The sequence below is a fragment of the Lepus europaeus genome, chromosome X (assembly GCF_033115175.1).
Source record: "Lepus europaeus isolate LE1 chromosome X, mLepTim1.pri, whole genome shotgun sequence".
Classification (NCBI taxonomy): domain Eukaryota; kingdom Metazoa; phylum Chordata; class Mammalia; order Lagomorpha; family Leporidae; genus Lepus; species Lepus europaeus.
In genome coordinates this window covers 130,982,625-131,002,969 of record NC_084850.1, presented here as the reverse complement: position 1 = coordinate 131,002,969, position 20,345 = coordinate 130,982,625, and the positions used below count along the sequence as shown (strand labels likewise).

General features: G+C 44.1%; 1 protein-coding gene across 2 annotated transcripts in view; it reads left to right on the top strand.

Annotated features, from left to right (window-relative positions):
• NHS (NHS actin remodeling regulator) overlaps positions 1 to 20,345 on the top strand; it is a 375,395-nt gene that overhangs the window by 303,824 nt on the left and 51,226 nt on the right. For both annotated transcript variants that reach the window (XM_062183891.1, XM_062183889.1), the window contains one exon: positions 16,449 to 16,601. In XM_062183891.1, the coding sequence (XP_062039875.1) occupies positions 16,449 to 16,601 (153 nt within the window). The remainder of the gene's footprint in view (positions 1 to 16,448; positions 16,602 to 20,345) is intronic.

The following is a 20,345-nucleotide window of genomic DNA, read 5'->3' as shown; positions in this document are numbered from 1 at the left end:
GCCACCTCCCAGAGTCTGCGTTAGCAGGAATCTGGAGTCAGGAGGCAGAGCTGCGTAGGAAACCTAGGCCCTGGAGCCGGCACTATGGCATAGCTGGTAAAGCTGCCACCTGCAGTACCAGCATCCCATATGGTCAACGGTTCAAGTCCCAGCTGCTCCACTTCCAATCCAGCTCTCTGCTGTGGCCTGGGAGAGCAGCAGAAGATGGCCCAGGTCCTTGGGCCCCTGCGCCCACATGGGAGACCCGGAGGATGCTTCTGGCTCCTGGCTTCGAAACAGCACAGCTCCGGTTGTTGCGACCAGTTGGGCAGTGAACCAGTGGATACAAGATTTCTCTCTCTCTCTGCCTCTCCTTCTCTTTCTGTGTAACTCTTTCAAATAAATAAACAAATCCGTAAGAAAGAAAGAAAGAAAGAAAGGAAGAAAGGAAGGAAGAAAGAAAGAAAGAAATATAGAAAGAAAGAGAAACTTAGGCCCTCTGATGTGGGCTACAGGAATCTTAACCTTTAGGCCAAGCACCTGCCGTCATAATATGAATTTTTCATATACTTTTTTGAGGACTCTCTTTATGCATAGATTTTAAATTTTGTACCCAATTTAATTTAACTTTTAATTTGATTTTCCACAGTGTTTAAAGTATGCTCATATGTTAGCATGAAGAGTTACTGTGTGTGCAGATTCGTAGCGATAATTTGGAGGTAGGATTTGGGAAGAAAAAGCCACAGAGAAAACAAAGCCAGGACTTAGCGAAGCTGCAGCAGAACAGCAGAGCCCTCTTTAGTGCACGCTCCCATACGCTCCTCATTGCTGCGAAGGCCCTGAAGCGGCTCATAATTCAGCTGGACTTCTATGAGTCTGGTTTTCATGGAAAAGCTTTTGTTAATGCTGACTGGAAATTGAAGGGGTGGCTTTCAGGCTGTTTTCTGAAGGACAAAAATTTTGTCAGATTATCTCTAGAGCTTACTAGTGTATCAAACAACATGCAATAAACTTAGGCATTCATTCAGCAAGCATTGATTGAGCACCTACTTTGTACCTGACACTGTTATACTGGAAAACCTTGTAGTGGGACAAATAAAGAAGCAGCTCTATCAGTGGTTGTGGGGTGCTATCATATTAACTCAGGCTCCCCCAATTCAGAAATCATCCTAATTTAGGGAGGGATCGCGATAGGATTACATTTGTAGTAGTCTGGTCATCTAAGCAAATTGAAAGATAAAACATGAAAGCATTGGCCATCCACTACCTAAGACTACAAATGACTGAAAGGGACAGAATAGCATCCACTGACATGATGGAACACTGAAAACAGTAGCCTGCTTTAATGAACAGATAACATATCAAAGTGCTGGTCTAAGAAGGACAAGCCTCTGGTTACAATGTTTCCCTCCAAGTTGAAGGTATGAGATCTATAGGAAGGGAAACCTAAATAAAACTCAGAAGTTAAGCGGTGATACAATAGGCCATGTGAATAGCCATGGCAATGATACAGTGCATTCAGTGACCCAGTGGAATGCTAGGTGCTCTAACAAATAAACCCCAACAGCTCAGCAGCTTAATAAAATCCATATTTACTCCTCACTTGCATAATGTCCAAAATGGATTCTTCTTTACTGGTGGGCAGCTCTTCTTGCCAGAATCCAAGGATGTGGGTTCCTTCCACCTTCTGAATCTACTATCTTTAGTATATGGCTTCTGAGGTCTCTATATTTGTCTCTTTTTTTAAAGCTTTATTTATTTATTTGAAAGTCAGAGTTACACAGAGAGAGAAGGAGAGGCAGAGAGAGAGAGATCTTCCATCCGTTGGTTCACTCCCCAATTGGCCGCAACAGCTGTAGCTTCGCCAATCCAGAGCCAGGAGCTTCTGCTGGGTCTCCCACTCAGGTGCAGGGGCCCAAGGACTTGGGCCAAATTCCACTGCTTTCCCAGACCATAGCAGAGAGCTGGATGGGAAGTGGAGCAGCCAGGTCTTGAACCGGCGCCCATATGGGATGCTGGTACTGCAGGCAGCAGCTTTACCCACTACACCACAGTGCCAGCCCCTCTATATTTGTCTTCATCAAGAACATGAAATGGAATGTGTGGGAGGTTTCTTTCTCTGAGCCAAGCTGGAAGTGGCACATATCACTTCTGTTTACTTTCTGTCAGTTAGACCTCAACACATGGCCCTTCCAACTGCAAGGGAGGCTGGGAAATGTAGTCCAGTTTCATGCTGAAGAAGAGGAAATAAATATCTTTGGTGACCAGTGAGGCCAGACTGCCACACAGTAGATGGGGACCATTGCTTCCTTTCCTTGATGTCTCTGATACCTTGTTGAGGATCTCAGGCCTTCCTGGTCATTAGATGCCCACTGTTATTTCCTCAATGCCACGCCTCCCACTAGCCTTGCTCTTTCTCACGTCTCCTCATTTTATTTCATCAGAGTGCTTAGAGCTATCTGATTACATCCTTCTTTATCCATCAATTTATTTACCATCATTCTTTCTATCTGGAGGTAAGCTCCATGAGGGCAAAGATGTGCCTGTTGTGATCACCACCATATCTCAGTGCCTAGGAGAGTGCTTGGAACACAGGAAGTCCTTTATAACTCAATGGAAGGATGGATCTCGAGGGGTTCTGGAAAGGCTTCATGTAGCAGGTGCAACTTGAGCTGGTTATTGGGTAGAATTTCTCTGAAAGGAGAGGTCAGGAAAACAAAGGAAGCAAATTCAAAGTAGACCAACAGACTCACAAGATGGATAGACAGTGATTTGTGGAACTAAGCCACATCTATTCAACCTTCATATTTGAACACCAGAACACAAAGCTCTGCTTTGGGGATGACTAAGATATTTCCCTTTATACCGCAGGTTAGGCGAACTCCTTCTGGCCACCAACACCTTCTATTTAACAACTTTATTATTCCTTCCTGGGATGAAGACATGGTCTCCCCATTTGGATGTCTGCACCTTTGTGAGACAGTGGTTTGGGATAGAAAGATTTTGAAGGTGTACTTGCTTCAAGTTCTGGCTCTAGTGCTTATAATCTTTGGGCCCTTGGAAACGTTTCTGAACCCCTCTGTGCCTATTCAGGAAGTTAGAGACAATAAAATGTGCATACTGGGTTTACTGTGGGAACCAAATAAGATTTCCTGTATGAGTGCTTAACTCAGTGCATGGTTTATGTACATGCTCACTAAGTGCTATTTCCCCTTTTCATAGGTAGTTCCCTAAACCGTTCCCCTCAGCTTTGCACAACCCCCAGTCCAGGCACAATGAACTACTTCTGGGACCCTCACTGATAGGCTTTCTAACCTTCATGTTAGGTTGGACATAGGAAATCACCAATCTTCAAATCCCTCTTGCCTTAAGAGGGAAATTTTACATGGTTCTACCTAATGCTATAGCTTATGCCAGTCTCTCCAAGCATTTGCTCTCCTCTCTCCCAATCCTGTCTGCCCACCATCTTAGCCTCCATTTCAGTGTTCCCTCTGCCCTGCACCCATTCCTGAATCGAAGTATTTCTCGGGATGCTGTATGCTACTATGTACCTGCTTCAGGGTATGTGCTTGCTTGCACTTTGGATTGTCATCTCATGTGTCTTATATGGCTACCAGATTAAAGACTCCTCGAGGGCACTGATGATAAACCTTTCTCCTTAAAGAACTTCTGCTCTCCCTTGAACATAATAATAGGTGCCATGTTTCCTTTCCCAGACCCAAGTGGAATGAGACAGAACCTCCAATAGACTCAGAGGGATTAGGGTCAAGCTCTGCTCGGCCCTAAACCCTTATTGTCTAATGCGACTCTCTAGAATCGGTTGCCTGTTATGACTTTGTTCTCTCTTCTCCTCTCTAATTGCTTGCCTCCTTAGCAAATCAGCCTTAGAGAAACATGGCAGAAATGCCTTAAACCTGGGAAGTGGAAATAGGGTGTCATTTATCTGGTTTAAAAGATCATTGAACTTTTGGATCCTCATTTGCTTAAGAGCTATAAATTTGAAATGCATATATAAATATGAAATTGTCAATATCCAACTATTTTGACCTACAGAAATGTCAATTTCATCTGGTTCCACCTAGTTTCTTTTTTTAAAAAGATTTATTTTATTTATTTGAAAGTCAGAGTTACACAGAGAGAGTAGAGACACAGGGAGAGAGAAAGAGACAGACAGAGAGAGAGAGAGAGAGAGAGAGAGAGAGAGAGAGGTCTTCCATCCACTGGTTTACTCCCCAATTGACCACAATGGCTGGAGCTGCACAGATCTGAAGCCCGGAGCAAGGAGCTTCCTCCAGGTCTCCCACATGGGTGCAGGTGCTCAAGGACTTGGGCCATCCTCCACTGCTTTCCCAGGCCATGGCAGAGAGCTGGATTGGAAGTGGAGCAGTCAGGACTGGAACCGGTGTCCATATGGGATGCCGGCACTGCAGGCAGCAGCTTTACACACACAGTGCTGGCCCCCCACCTAGTTTCTTAGTATTGCAGCTCATTCATAGTCACTGGTGGGTGAAGGCGTCTGATCCTTGTGTGTGGTCCGCTCACCTAATCCTTGGTAGAGACATCCCCATGGAGGCTACTCATAGCTTCAAATGGGCCTGTGGCCTTTGGTAGATTCTGCCATTCCTTGTGGAGTTTCCATCATAGGGTCTGGATTCAGAAAAGGCTAGTTCATTTCCCTTTTCCCTGCAGGTGCCAACATATGTGTTAGATCTCTGGGATTAATGCCAAGACCTCCAAGCTTGAGTTTTCAAGTTTTCTCGAAATCAAAGGCTCTCCTCATCACCGCGTGGGCTTTTCTGTGCTGTTATTCAACAAAGCCTGCCCCTACCTCCTCTGAGGGCCAGTGGTGGAGTTCACAAGAGACAAGAAAGGAAGGGAAGGAGCCCTTCGTTTTCAAAATACTGCAACATATGGGGCAGATGAGTGGGAAGGGCAAGAAGGCTTATATGATATTTTTTCAAATTAACTGTAGATTTAAAATGTTGGAACTTAAGGCAGATTTTAGTTATTTATGAATTAGATCCACCTGAATGGGTGGCTGAACATCTCATAGTTTTCTCATTTTATACTCCCAAAGGACTATACAAGACCTTAGCCATCATCGTATTAACTATCTTCAATTGTGTCATATGACTTTCAAAATACTCATTACAGTACATTTCTAGTAGACAATATCTGAAAGATAAAGGAAAACCAAAACTGAATTTGGTTGTCTTATTTTAGTCATCTTGCAACTATTCAAATAAGTAATTATGCCACTGTCATTAGGAATCAAGAATTCTAGCATAAGAGAAAAGAGATCAATTATAAAATCAAGGAAGTTAAATTAAAACCTGTAATCTTAGATTTGAATTGGAAATACCAGTTTAAACTCATGATTTATTTTCACCCTTTGAAACTGATATATTTCCTACTTCTATCTTCTGAAGAAGCCTGGAATCAATGACAGCCTAGCAACAATGAATACCCCCAGCATTCAGAGTATGGTCTCTAAAGCCTGTTCCCTCCGAGAGAAGCCAGCACTTCTTGGAAAAAGGGCTGACTCCAGGTCCAGGCAGCAAAAGAACAGATGAATCTGGGACACCTCCCTTGGTGTCTCTGCAGACTCAGCTCTACTCCAGCTAATTGAGTCACAAGAGAACCTATCTTTTCTGGCACCACATTGAATACATCATGGGTTACAAGTATTCTCCACTCATCTGGCTATGGCTTTTAATGTGAGCTCAGAACTCGTTGCAAATATGTAGGCTTCTGCAGTAGAAAGGTCCTTGGAAACTAATGCCTTTTGGTTTGCAGGTCCGTGTATTTATAACTTCTTTGTTGGCCCATTAAAGGGCATCACTTCTCTTCTACTTATGAAGATACTAATTAGGAAGTAATAATTCTATGTAAGTGTAATGAAGGTGGTAAGTAGAGCCTTTTGTATTTCAAAATTTTCTATCATCACTGATGATCTTTAACTAAATTTGAAATGACTAACCTCTACCTAGGAGAAAAGATTTATTAGCATATATTTGGATGTCACATGCTAATTAATGCTTCTTAACCTAACCAAGCCAAGGCCATCTGTCCAAGAGGACCAAAGAAGCTCCATGCACCATATTGGAAAATAGAGCTCTTTGTATATCCAGTGGCCGTGTGCAGTGTTTCCTCAATAAAGAGTGTTTTTACATCTTTTTCTGACTTGCTTCTCACACTCTAGTTCTACCTTCTTCCTTGTACTGTCATAGGTGCTCAAGTTCAGGACATCACATCTTAGTTTAAGCAGGAATAAAGGGACTTTAAAATATCATACTCAGCTTTGTATCTTCTTTCCTCTGTTTTCCCGTGGCAAGAGTCTGCTTCCAAGGAACCAAGAAAATCAAGGGATAACAATCATGGTCTTCCCTGTATTTAATCTCATCTGGTTCTTTGGAGCAGTTTTGTGAAATTCACAAAGGGAGTTTGTTTTAAGCCATTTCCTGAATCTTACAAGTATTTATTATTTATTTGGCTCTCCTGAAAAACCAAATTCCTTATTTCTGATCAGTATTATCTTCTCTATACTTTAACTTGTTTGTAAACTTGTAACACTGCCAATATCTCTTTAGGCAGTGTGGGGCTGCTGAAACAAGTGTTGGGTCATGCTCCCATTTTTCCTACTTTTGTTGAAACTCAAGCATAGGAGCCTTGAAGACTGGTGTGTTTCATGATTTGGCAAATGACTGGTGATTTTAAGTCCTGGTGGCTGGAAAGCAAGCATTTTAGCACTCTCTAAGGGACAATAGCCCCTCCGGTAAAGCTAACCTTGGGGTTGATCTATCAGATTGAACTATTGAGATCATTTTTAGAGATCAAGAATGGTTGCCTGTCAACAATTTAATATAGGTCAATCTAATACCTTCCTTGTTGCCTTGGTCTGTGTGGTCTGCTAACTGGTAACCTTAGCATCCCCAGCCTCCAGGGACTTATTAGAAATGCAAATTCTTGGACCCCATCCCAGACCTACTGCATCAGAATCTCTGGTACTGGGTGGGAATCTGTTCTACCAAGATATCCAGGGTGATTCTTATGCATGCTGGACTTTGAGAAACTCTGCTATAGACCATTGTGTTAATATTTAGGTCTGCCTTTGAGGACAGCCTTTTCACTTCCCTGGTGTTGTGGCCCATGTCTCCACAAAACCTTGAATACAGTGACAGTTCCTTGATAAGGGTAAATATTTTTACCAGTATGGTTGGAACAGAGCTATCATATTCACCGACCATACCTATTATGTACAATCTTTGGATATGATACTGCAAACAATATGCTTTCTCTCTTTGCAAGCAACTGCTGCCCCAGGGTCTAATGTTTGTAAAATGATATATCTTGATTATGTGTATATGCGTATATATATATATATATATATATATAGCCATCTATCTAACTCTATCTCAAGCACTAAGTCAGACATACATCTGAGATATCAAATCACTCCCCATACTTTGATTAGGAAATTGGACTCTGGGTTTAGCAGGGCCTTGATAGCTTCTGTTGTGAACTGGCTGGTGAATGGAAAGCTCTCTTCATGCTAAGGACACAAAAAATTCCCATTCTATCTCCTGGCAAATTCACAAGCACACCGAGAATGGGACCTGGATAAAGTTTTTGATGAGAGATGTTCATTGCAGTGTGTTTTATAAATTGGAACTTACCTAATGTCTAATACTAGGAGAATGAATAAGTAAACTATAGCAAATCTTTGTTGTGTGATATTATGCAGCTATTGAGAAATATTGTTTCTGAAAGCTATTTGGCGAGCTTTGATGCACAAGGGAAATTTCTTTTATTTTTTAAAAAAATATTATTCAAGAGGATATGTGTACTGTATCTCAACTAAATTTACCTGGAGACAGATGCATGGAAACAAGTTGGTAAGCCAAAGGTGGCCTTGAGTGACAGCATTAACAGCATTATCAGTGGCTTCTCTTTTATTCTTCTAGACTTTTTTGAACTTTCTACAGAATGTTACTTTTTAAAGTGGGTGTAGGAGGAGAAACCTTTAAATAATTTATATTCTGTTAAGTGCCTCTGTGTGTGTGTGAGAGAGAGAGAGACAGAGAGAGAGAGAATTTTAATCTTTGTAGCCCTTTCACTTAATACATACAAGATATTTAATAAATGCTTGAAAGAAGGATCAATGAAACAATGAATGAATACGAGACTACAAGCATTTGGATAACAGGGACCTCATCTTAAACACTTCTGTGTGTTCTGGTTGCTAGCCCAGAGCTTTGCAAAAGCAGTTGCTCAATGCCTGTGGGTGGGTGTGAATGAATGTCCAGACTCTTAGAGCTGCTAGACATGTCAACTTTATGTAACCAGTTTTCCTGCCTAAAAGTCAAGTTAGTAGTGCAACTAAGGCAGTGCTGCCTACAACTCAGAGGGTCTTCTAAAATATCTTTCGACCTTAAGATAGTACTATTTCTCTAAGATCATGTCTTTCACCACTCAGGTTTTCTCCATCCCTTTAATTTTTCTTTCATCTTTCTTCTGTCATATTCCCGTCTCTGCTCCCTCCCTAACCTCTGAATAATGCAGTATGCCCTCTCTGTATAGTCCTGTGGTTGAGAAGTCCTTCTTTATATCGAATCTAAATTTCTTCTGTTGTAATTCTGTGGATAAATAAACTCTACAGTTAGTGCAAATCTCCACCTGAGTGATTTGTGCCAATTCCATTTCCCTGCCAAACTCCACAGGGAATTATTAACAAGCAACAAAAGCAACAGACATATTTCCTTTGAGTATTTCCATGGGCTACATGGACTCAGCAGGGATGTACAAAAGTATAAGAAGTGGCTCATCTTCCTAGGGGGTTGCAGATGCAGTTGCAGAGCTAAGGCACATGCCAGTGGTGAGCGAATTAGCCAGGTAAGGCAGTCTCTGAGGAGTGCAAAGGAGAGGTGAAGAACAGAGGGTGCCCCAGCAACTCACAGGGCCGCCTGAGGATGGAGGTGCAGGAGAAAGTTTTGTTAGTGATAACTCTTGGAGGATGAACAGGGCAAGTGGTGAAGTCACTCCAGAGACACAAGGCACCAAGGTAACCAAACTGAGCCCTTCTTCCCTGAACCAATACTCTTCTGAGTTGTTGGGTCTGGAAAGCTTAAGATGCAGAAGGGACACAATACAGAAAAGGAAAGTAGTTTAGATGCTTCATGTTTGGAATATCTGCATGTTACCCTGTTTTGTGTCTTTGACTAAATGGGCAAAAGTAGAATGTGTTTTTCCACTGCTGTAGCAAAGGTTTTCCATCAATATCAACTTTCCATGGTGGCATGAATCATATACTATAAAATGCAAAGTGGTTCATAGTTGTTTCTAGTAAATGAGCAGGGCCGTCCCTTGCAGCGTTGGCACCCTAAAAGCAGCTGTTGGCAAGGGTGCCCTTCAGGGCACCTGGGCTCTGTAAGAGAACATAAGACAGACTTTGGCTTCTTTGGGTGATTCATCCCAACGTTTGAGCCCTGGGCTGAACTGCTTGTAGAATCCTGAAATAAAAGTGACTGGTTTCGTACAGTTTTGGTTCCCAAAGAACAACCTAACAAGCAGCAAATAACAATTGAGAGACATAGCAGGTGCAGACGTGGAGCTGATCATGAGCATGAGAGAAGAGCATGCAAAGGCAAGTACACAAACCTGGGGTAGGAGACTTGGGCGTTGTTTTTTGCCTTTACCAAAACTCAGCTCCGTGACCTTGAGTCAAATATTTGACCTTCATTTTCTCCTCAGCACATAAGAGGACTGATCTAACAAGGGTTTTCACAGTGTCTTGACTGCTACCTAGAGTGAAAAAGACACTTTTACATCACAACCAAGCACACACACAGACACACACACACAAGACATAATAAATAGTAGCTTCACAACACAATACGGACAACATGCACTCACTTGGGTATTTGCTATGCTGCTTTATTCTATTTCATTGTTTTTAAAAATGCCAGTCTTGACCTGCTAAATAGATTTCACAATCCATTAATGGTTCATGCCCCGCAGTTTGAAAAAAAACACAGACCTCCATAACTTCTGAGGTCCCTTCTAGCAGTGGAATCCAATGACTCTGCTACATGCCTGAAGGAATTTCTTAAAACAATAGCTGAGCTGCGACAGATGAGTCCATGCTTACTTTGTGGAGGAAGTGCGTGGTGTAGAACATGGCAGCAGAATGACCCGAAGATAAACAAGTAAATTACAGAGTGCTTCCGAGGAGAGCGTATGGCAGTGCAGCTCTGACAGCGACTCGGAGTTAGGATCTGTAAGTCATTACGCTAACTACTGCTTAAGCCAACAGAAATCAGAGACTGGGGATGTAGAACCTGCCAGAGAGGTTGTGGGCAGCTCTTTCTCATTTCTCAGAATGTAAGACCCCTACCAAGAGTGAGCCTCACTTACCTCATCTTTGTTGAGAATTTGCTGAGAAGATAGGAGAGGTAAAGAAAAAAGAAGCTTGGCGAGCTCCAGACTTTTGTCTTGTGAACTTGCACTGCAATTCTGGCCTCTCAGTCTTCTTCCTGGTCCAAGAAAGGGGACTAACTAACATTGATTAACCAGCAATGAGCCAAGGACTTTCTCATTTCATTGGAGTCTCAGAACCAGTCTTTGGAGGCTCCATGACTCACATTTCGTGGAGGAGGGGGACAGAGGCAGGAAGCATTCATTGACTTGCTCTGTCTAGAGCCACACTCCTGCTCAAATGAATCCCATCTTTCCATCCCAGGGCCCGGGACCTCTCCACCGGCTCATCCTGACATGGTTGCATATAGAGTCTTTCTGGGTGGATTTTGGTGATTGGTAGACAACTGAGGTATCAACCAGAGCAGAGCAGGCCTCAGAGATGAAATTGTTCCAACCCTTCATTTGGAAAGTCAAGGAACTTGAATGCTAAGAAGGTTCAATGACATGTACGAGGCCACATGGTGGCAGAGCTATGACTAGAACACAGGGTCCTAGTGGTCTTCCAGCAGATGTCATGCATTGAAACAACAGTAGCAATGCTTAAACAGTCTTCCTGGTGTGAAGCATCATTTTGTTTTAGAAGTCAGGAAAATTATTTCTATGGAGAAAATTATCCTAGATTCTTTCAGTGTATAAATAGACACACACACACACACACACATGTTCTCCTATTCTGTAGGCATAAGAATGCCTCAAAGAATTTGAGGAACCTAAACCATTGTGACGCTGAGTGATCTACACGAGATGCTTTTTCCATAGTGGGGACCGAGTCTGAATTTTTGCTGAGCAGGGACAGACTTGGGGAACCTGGGTCTGGCTCTGGGCTCCTTCACAGGGGCAGGACCTTGGTGGTCCTTGCTGTTCCTGAATCCTACCCTGCTCCCTCCTCCAGGCTGCCAAGCAGAGTAGACAGGGGCTGGTGTGAAGAGAAATGAAAGGCAAGTGAGAATGGATGGCACTTGGTGAAATTCCCTCCCCCAGCAGCTCTGAGAGCTTGGAGAGTAACAACAAACATCTTAAGTAGAGTTCTGTTGTGCTTGCCAAAGGCTACCTTCAGTGTAGTGAAGACCATGGAGCAAACTGGCTACATAGCTGTGACACTGACTATAGTAGATGCTTAGTAATGCATTAACATGTGAACACACTCCTCATTGCTGTCATCAGAACGGATGCTTTTAAAGGGATGTATTTCAGTCAAGAAGCTGTGATTGTGTAAAGGGCAGGAAGAAAAGGTAGCAAGCGTATGTGGGTAAGTGTGTCCTGTAGGCACCATGAGAGCATTTTTTCCATAAGAACATTTTTAAAAACTCTCTACCTTGAAGGGGTAAAAATTCCATATCTGAGGCCCTTTGCACACTTTTCTGAAATTTTCACTACATGCAGCATTCAAATTATTATTTCAGCTGTCTCTTTTCCCATTTTAAATTCTTAAGTGCCCATGAGAAGGAAGAATGAGTAGAAGAGGGAGAAAACTGGTGGCAGGGGTAGGATCTTGAGGTAGTGTGGCTTCCTAGGAAGGGCAGCCAAGAATAAGCATTTTGTATTCCTCCCCGGAATAATGATGCATTAAGAGAGTGAGAAGCTCGCAAGGCCACGCATGGCAGTAGTAAATAAGTACCAACCTTGGCTGGCCTGGGGGAGGCTGGGAACTGGAGAAGCTTGGGGCAAGATTATGTTCACTTCTGACTTTTACCCTTTCTCAATAATGCCTAAAGCCAAACTTCCTCCTGCTCTTAGAAACAGGCCTGGTCTTGGGGCCAGTGCTGTGGCATGGTGGGTCAAGCCGCTACCTGTGCCAGCATCCCATGCGGGCGCTAATTTGAGTCCTAGCTGCTCCACTTCTGGTCCAGCCCCCTGCTAATGGCCTCGGAAAGCAGCAGCGGATGGCCCAAGTGCTTGGGCCCGCACACCCAGCTGGGAGACCTGGATGAAACTCCTGGCTCCTGGCTTCAGCCTGGCCCAGACCCAGCTGTTGCAGCCATTTAGGGAGTGAACCAAAGGATGGAAGATCTTTCTCTGTCTCTCCCCCTCTATCTGTAACTCTGACTTTCAAATAAATTTTTAAAAATCTTAAAAAAAAAAAAAGAAATAGGCCAGTTCTTTCCAGGAGAGTGGTGGCCATGCATTTCTCTCAAGGCCTCCATCAGCTCCTTTCAGAGGAACCCAGTGACCATGTCCATGATTTCAACACATCACTGTGAGTCAAAGTCTGGGCAATTCCATCATCTCCAGGACTCAACATGGGAGTGAACTAAGAGCAGTCTAGAAAGACGTTTCACTACCCATGAGCATTTCCTATGATGGCATTTGTTTTCAGCAGTGGGGTTTTTTGATGTTGTGTATGTCTTTCTGGAATACAACAGACCTTCCAAGCCTCCTGCTAGGCAATTTCTGGAAGATTCATTTAATTCTCTGTTATACATAAAGCCATGGATGATTCAGAGAGACTAGCAGTTCTGAATCTCTCATTTTGGTTTTGAAAAGCACTAGATACTCCTTGTGTGGCAGAAAGTCCACTTTCCCCCTCCCACCACAGTCATCCTTGGCTTAGTTTATTTCAGTATTGGTTTGAGAAAGGCAACAGCTTAGAAGCCAAACAGATGATTTCCATTCTGCTTACCAGGTATATGACTGTAGACTTTCTCACTTATTCTGAGCTTCTGTTTTCTTATCTATGAGATGAGGACAATACTCTTTTAGTTGTGTGAGTGTGTCATTACTTTATGAATATAATGCTCCTGGTTTAGAGCTGGGCATATGGTTGGAGCTCCTTGTGAGAGTTTATACTCTTCAATGGAAGAAATGATATATCCAAATGATCTTCTTCCTGTTGTGAGTGGCTGAAAATGAGCCATGTAGCCCTGATTTCCCTTTGTAACCCTTGCTATTATCTGCCCCCTCCTTGGAGAGCAGTATCAGAGGGAAGGCTGTGATAAGACAAGGCAACTGACTGACCCTAAAGAAGTAGATAAAATAGTTGTAACGCTATTGGCTTTCCATTTTGTTCCACTATTATTTCTATTGCAAATTTCTATTGCAAATTATTGCAAACTCAGCAGCTTTAAAACAACACCCATTTATTAACTTGCAATGTGTGTGGATCAGGAGACTGGGTCCTCAAAATCCCACGGGGCTGAAACCAAGGTGGCAGCTGGGGCTGTGTTCCCAGCTGTCCCCACCTGTGCCCTGTCGGGTGAGAGTTAACCTCCACATCCAGGGAGAGGCTGCCATTTTAGTCCACCTTGTCCCTGAAACCCAGCGTTCCTCTGAGGGTGGCTAAATAAATCCTCTGTCTTTAGAACTCCCCCACACACACCCTGCCGTCGCTTCCCATTTGAGGGAAGGGAAGCTCTGATCCAGACCTGGACTCCCCCTCCCTACCCTAAGGCCTCCTACTCCTCCCATCTTGCCCCCAGGACTCAGTGACCCCTGACTGGCTTGCCAAACAGTTTCCAAGGGGAGAGTTGAGGTTATAGAGTAACTTGAGAAAGAAAAATTGGTGCCTTTATTTTTGGGCTGCAGAGAACCCTCCCCTAATGATATTCCTCCAAACACATGGAAATAATCCTGCAATCTGTAACCCTTGAGCTTGAATTCTTGGGGATTAACCACAAGGGAAAATACACCTAGGTCAAAAAATATATAATCTGCTCTGTGCCTAAAAGTAAGAGAATCTAATAGGCTATTTATAGCTGTTCTAGGGTTACATTGTCCAATACAATAACCACATAAGGCTATTTAAACTTCATTAGTTAAAATTTAATCAAGTTACAAATTCAGTTCCTCAGGCACTAGCCACATTGCATGTGCTTAACAGCCAGTGTGGGCATCGGCTACCATATTGTACAGCACAGCTTATAGAATTACACAATCACAGAAAGTTCTGTTGGACATCACTCTTTAGAGGGATGGCACTTTCCCCTTGACCCGTCCATGTGATGTTTCTTTATATCTTTAAAACTCTGTTTGCTTCTGTTGGTGACTCTTGTGCTCATGATGAACTATGTTAGAAAAAAAAAATCACTACTGAAGACTATACTAGAAAACAGAAATAAAAACTAAAATCACTGCCCCAGGGTAGTATTTGGGGACTAGGCATTGTGGCACAGCAGTTAAGCTGCCTTTTGAGACATCCACATCCCATATCACAGTGCCTGCATCGAGTCTCCCCTCTGCTTTTTTAAAAAGATTTATTTATTTACTTGAAATCCAGAGTTGCACACAGAGAGAGAAGGAGAGGCAGAGAGAGAGAGAGAGAGAGATGACTTCCATCTGCTGGTTCACTCTCTGGTTAGCCACAATGGCTGGAGCTGCGCTGATCTGAGGCCAGGAGCCAGGAGTTTCTTCCAGGTCTCCCACGTGGGTGCAGGGGCCCAAGGACTTGGGCCGTCTTATGCTTTCCCAGGCCATAGCAGAGAGGAGGATTGGAAGTAGAGCAGCTGGGACTTGAACCAACGCCCATATGGGATGCTGGCAATGCAGGCTCTACCCGCTACACCACAGTGCTGGCCCCAGCCCCTCTGCTTCTTATACAGCTTCCTGGGAGGCAGCAAGTGATAGGTCAAGTACCCGGATCCTTGCCACCAATCTGGGAGACTTGGTTGAGTTCCTAGCTCCTGGCTTTGGCCTGGCCCAGCCCTGGTTGTTGCAGAAATTTGGGGGTGAATCAGTGGATAGAAGATATCTCTCTCTGGCTTGCTCTCTTTCATTCTTGTGCCTTCCAAATAAGCAAAAAATAAATTAATTAATTAATGAAACTTTCATAAAAGGCAGTACTTGAGGAATAAGTATCAGAAAGTTGCATTTTTTCCTGGTTTTCTTTCTTCTATTCTCCTTCTAAAAGGCATTCTCCATTCTTTTCCATTTTACTTTGTGCTTTATCTATAAAGGGTCTTGTTCCATGTATGGCATCTTAGACAAAGTGGTGGACTGATTTCAGAAAGAGAAGCATCAGAGAAAAAAACCAGAAGCCTATTTGGGACACAAGGATAAATATTTGAGAAGAGCACCCCCACACACACACCCAAGTCACATACTGTGAAAAAGAGGAAAAGAAGCAGAAAGAGGAAATGAGACTTGGAGGAGTAGCGTGGGCCCAGGCTACATGGGCGTGGACAGTCGGGCGAAGCAGACTGGGCCAGTTCTCACCACTCTTGAGGGTGCTGGGCCGTCCAGGTGGTCGGCTCTGTGCAGTCATCCTGGAATCCCTGTCCTCCTTGTTCCTGACACCTGCTTCCATAAGCATTTACCAACTCCGGGGCAGTTTCATCTTGAGCAATTTGTGTCTGTAGACGATAGAGGGCTCAGTGCTGGGTTCGGTGGTAAGGAGACCTTCCTTCCTTGATCTCTTGGGGAGGGGTTGCAAGAGCTGCACTGTCTGCAGTTTCCTTCCCTTAAAACCCATCATCCCCGGCCTGGTTTCTTTAGTGCTTGTACTCACCCCTGGGTGAGACCAGGGGAACTGCAATGCTTTGAAAGATGGCAGGCAATGGAGTCGTTCTGTGGCAGGCAGGATGAGATCTTGAGACCAGGGCTCAGAAGAGACATGAAGCAGAGCAGGCCATGAGCCAGACTCAGTGTACAGTGTATAATTCTGGGGGTGCTGCAGCCCAAAGGGGCAACCTTTTCAATTCCTTGACATTCCTGGAAGGCAGGATCTCCATTCCCACCCAGAAGCAGGCTGGCAAGGAGCTCGTCAGGGTTGATGACCCACTGTGCAAGAAATGAGTGTGGAGAGAAAATTAGTTGGTCAAAGGCATCATGGTTGGTGTCCTGGGTCTCCCATCCCTGGGCTCTGGAGCAAGGGTTGTCCCTATTGGTTTGGGCAACTTCAAACCTTTCTCCAGCCTTGAGTTAGTTATTGATGTGATTGCACCAGCCTGGATTTCCACTCCACCCAGCGCCATTCCTGCCCCACCTCTGCCCCAGAGTCTGCCAGATGCCTAAGTGAAAGCCACTGATATAACCTGCCTGCCTCCCTCTTTGTCTTGCAGCCGTCTCCAACCTGGACATTGAGAGTAAGCTGAGTGTGTACTACCGCGCACCATGGCACCAGCAGAGGAACATCTTCCTCCCAGCCACGAGGCCGCCGTGCGTGGAGGAGCTGCACCGCCATGCCCGGCAGAGCCTGCAAGCGCTGCGCAGAGGTGACTGGTCCTGGGTTTGGGTTCTCTGTTCCATCAGTCCTGAGACCTCCGCTAGTTCTAGCAAGTACTTTGAAGCCTCCCCCCCCCCTTTTTTTTTACTCTAGAATGAAATCCATGAGTAATTTAACGTAACTATACACATAATAAAAAATAGCAGTGTGGTCTCCATATGATTATAAAGAGGAACTGAAAGGAAAGTTATTCATAATAATATGTATTTTGATATGCACGTGCCCAGGCATGACTACACTGAAAGATAAAATGAAGGAGTCAGATGTTTGTACTTATCAGAAGTAACTTTGGGTTAAGTAAAGACCATCAGAAACAGTTACTAACAAGTAGTGTAGAGAAACAAAGGAGCCCTGAGGGGCAGGAGGACATAAGCTCGAAAAGTGCCATGTTCAAGAGTAATGGTTCAGATTGTAATGAAAAGGGAATTCGGTTTGGCTCAGAAATAGGTTCTAGACTTTTCCCTTACAAGAGATTCAGATGGGACATTTGACTATTGTGTGGGACCTAGAATGCTTTGTCATTGACTGTCCTGTGCCCTGCAGGCTCCTGCCCACTCTAACAATCAGAGCCCCCACCTCAAAGGCTCTTTTGCTTCTGTTGAGAGTCAGTGAGCTGCCCCATGCCCTCATTCTACAAGGGGACATGTGGATGCCTGGAGAGATGAGAAAACTTGCTCAGGGTTGCACATAGCAGCTTAGGGACAGTACTAGGACCTCCTCACACACCATGTCCCATGGAAATAGGAATTTATATTTCTGTCACAGGCCTCAGAAAGCCAGTGATAGACACAGAGCAGTCAAGATAAAAATGCAGCCTTTGCTTACACTGATCACTTTTCAGTGCCTTGAGATCATCCTGATTAGGGCAAGGAGGCTGGAAACTAGCATCTTCTGAGAGTCCCCTAAATTGAGTATCAGAAGTTGGCATGCTAGCTTTTTTGGCCTGCAGATTCTTGCTACAGAGACAGATGGAGTCTACAAATTCAATGTCTTTGTTCCAAATTCCTTACACTCTTTTAAGGAATGTTATTTTGTGAAGTATTATAATGCAGATAAAATATTTTGATGCCATTATCAAATATGGGAAAAATAGGATCAATGTTTTCATCTTACATTTTTCCACATGTGTATGACTTCTTCCTGTTCCCGTATCCTCATCTCTTCCACATAATGAAAGAGCTAACCTTCTAATCGCTCTAAAGCAATTGGTTCTAAACATTTCCATTGGTTGTTAGTGGCAGACACTGTGAACACTTATAATGAAGAATGATGATTGGTATCATCTAGAAGTATCTCAGGTTGCCCTACTATTCACTTCAATATAAAAAGTCTTTCTTTAGCAAGTTTCTCATGCAAGTTACCTTCCAGAAATCTCCTGTTCTACTCTTGCCACTCCTTTGCAGCCTGGATTGGGCACCATTCCCATAATATCCAAGGCATCCTTCTATCATGCCACTTACAACTTTGCATCATGACTAACCACCATGGGCCTGTCTTCCACCATTTTTTTCTTTTGCTCTTTTTTTTTTTTTTTGACAGGCAGAGTTAGACAATGAGAGAGAGAGAGACAGAGAGAAAGGTCTTCCTTTTTCCATTGGTTCACCCCCCAAATGGCCGCTATGGCCGGCGCTGCGCCGATCTGAAGCCAGGAGCCAGGTGCTTCTCCTGGTCTCCCATGTGGGTGCAGGGCCCAAGCACTTGGGCCATCCTCCACTGCACTCCCTGGCCACAGCAGAGAGCTGGCCTGGAAGAGGGGCAACCGAGACAGAATCCGGCGCCCCAACCGGGACTAGAACCCAGGGTGCCAGCGCCGCAGGCAGAGGATTAGCCTAGTGAACTGCAGCGCCGGCCTGTCTTCCACCATTAATCCAGGAGCAACTCAAGGGCAAGGATGATAGCTTATGAACTGGTTCTATTCAAAGTGCTCAGCATGACTGGACATAGAGAAGGGCCTCAAGGAATGTAGAACTGAGTCAAATTCTGCAGAAAACTGCTTGAGCATGGATGACACAAGGTGACTGCTCAGGAATCTGATCATTCTCACTAAATATTTTCTCAGATCCCTACATTAGAGAACTTGAGTAATGTTAGCCCTTTAAATGTAATTATTTTTATCCCTTTATCATTATTAATAAGTCCTCTGTGATTAGATTCTTACAAATTCAACCAGATAACCCTGAGCTGCTTGTAAGCGATTGCATTTCAGTGCTTTGTCAGGTTTGGACTTAATGGCAGAACTGAAGAACAGCAAGTGGCAATATCAATTTTCTCTGAACTTCCTCCAGGGGGGTGAGAGAGGATATGGAGCCTCCTGGGGGCTTGGGAGAAGACTGTGGAGCTGCATCTTGCCCTGCACAGACTGGCTTGTTTTGTGGTTGACTCAATAGCAAATCTTGGGTGTAGTAGTTTTAATAGCACTGCAGAGAGCCATAAACAGGAATTATAGGCATCATAGAATTAAAAACATGCAGTGTAGAATTAAAATTAGAAAGTGACTTTTTTTTTAACCTTGTCCAAGAAACACAGTAGCCAAGCAGTGTGTTCATCAGCATGATCCACTTCTGCCATCTGGTGGCCAGGAGAAATACCAGCCTCTCAGACAACTGCTGGGCTCAGCCAATGCGGCAGCGAGCTTCCCTGGGGGCCCCCTATTTGGACAGCTGGAATAGCCTGGCTTCCACCAGGAGGGAGTGGAAATGAAGCATAGGCAAGTCAGACTGCAGTGGCAGCCGCTCTGTGCTGCTTTTGGAGTCGGGGCTGGAAGGAGGGAGCTGGGGGACTGAGATTAGAACCCAGATAGTGGCTACCTTCCAGAACTGCTTCACAGCAGCCCATCCACAAACCCTGTTAAAGGCCAGACATTGCACTAGAACAATGAAGTGTGGACACTGCCTACGAGGAGTTCCTGGTGTAGAGGTGGAGACAAACAAGGAACCGGTCCTTTCAACAGAGTGATATGAGGAACCTGTGTCTACACGGATTTCAAGTTATTTTCAATCTGATTATCCTTTTGATCTTTTTCTTAGCAATTCTCTAACGTTCGGAGCCAATAATGGCTTTAAGTGATGCCATAGTTTATGTTCATAAAACAGAAAGAGGGAGAGTAAGGAGTGACTTTATCAATAATCATGTTTTATATTTCCTTTTCTTTCAAGTTTTGGACCGAGGCCTAAGTTTTATTGGTCTAAGGGAATAGGGATCACAATTCTACTGCAATTTGAGGCACCAGTAGGTCAATGTTCTCTCCTCACCTGCAAAAAGTGTTCTTAGGGAGCCCTAAATCTAGCCTGCCTTCTCTGCCTAGGGCAAAGAAAGAGAGATATTTAAGATAGTGTGGGAGGGGAGCAATTGAATGGGAACTCAAGTCGATGCCCCTCTTCTAACTACTCCGCTCCTTCCACCTCTTCCTAACCAGCAACACCTGCATGTTACTTCTCTGTATGAGTTGAAGACTGGAAAAATGTTTCCATGTACTGCCCACTGTGAGAAGAGAAAAGTAAGGCTGGCACCAGAGGCAGCTCCTTTAACAAGGAAAACATTGATCTCAAAAAGCTGTCCTGAGCCACAGTGACTTTGGAGACAGCTTAGCAAATACTATTTTTGCGGTTTTGAGGGTTTTTCTGTGGTGAGAGACTCTTGAGCCAAGGAAGATGAGGAATAAAAGCCCCTGATGGGTGGTGCTTACCCATTTTGGGGATGTAAATGCGCACCCTTGGGCCAGTGCAGTGGTGTA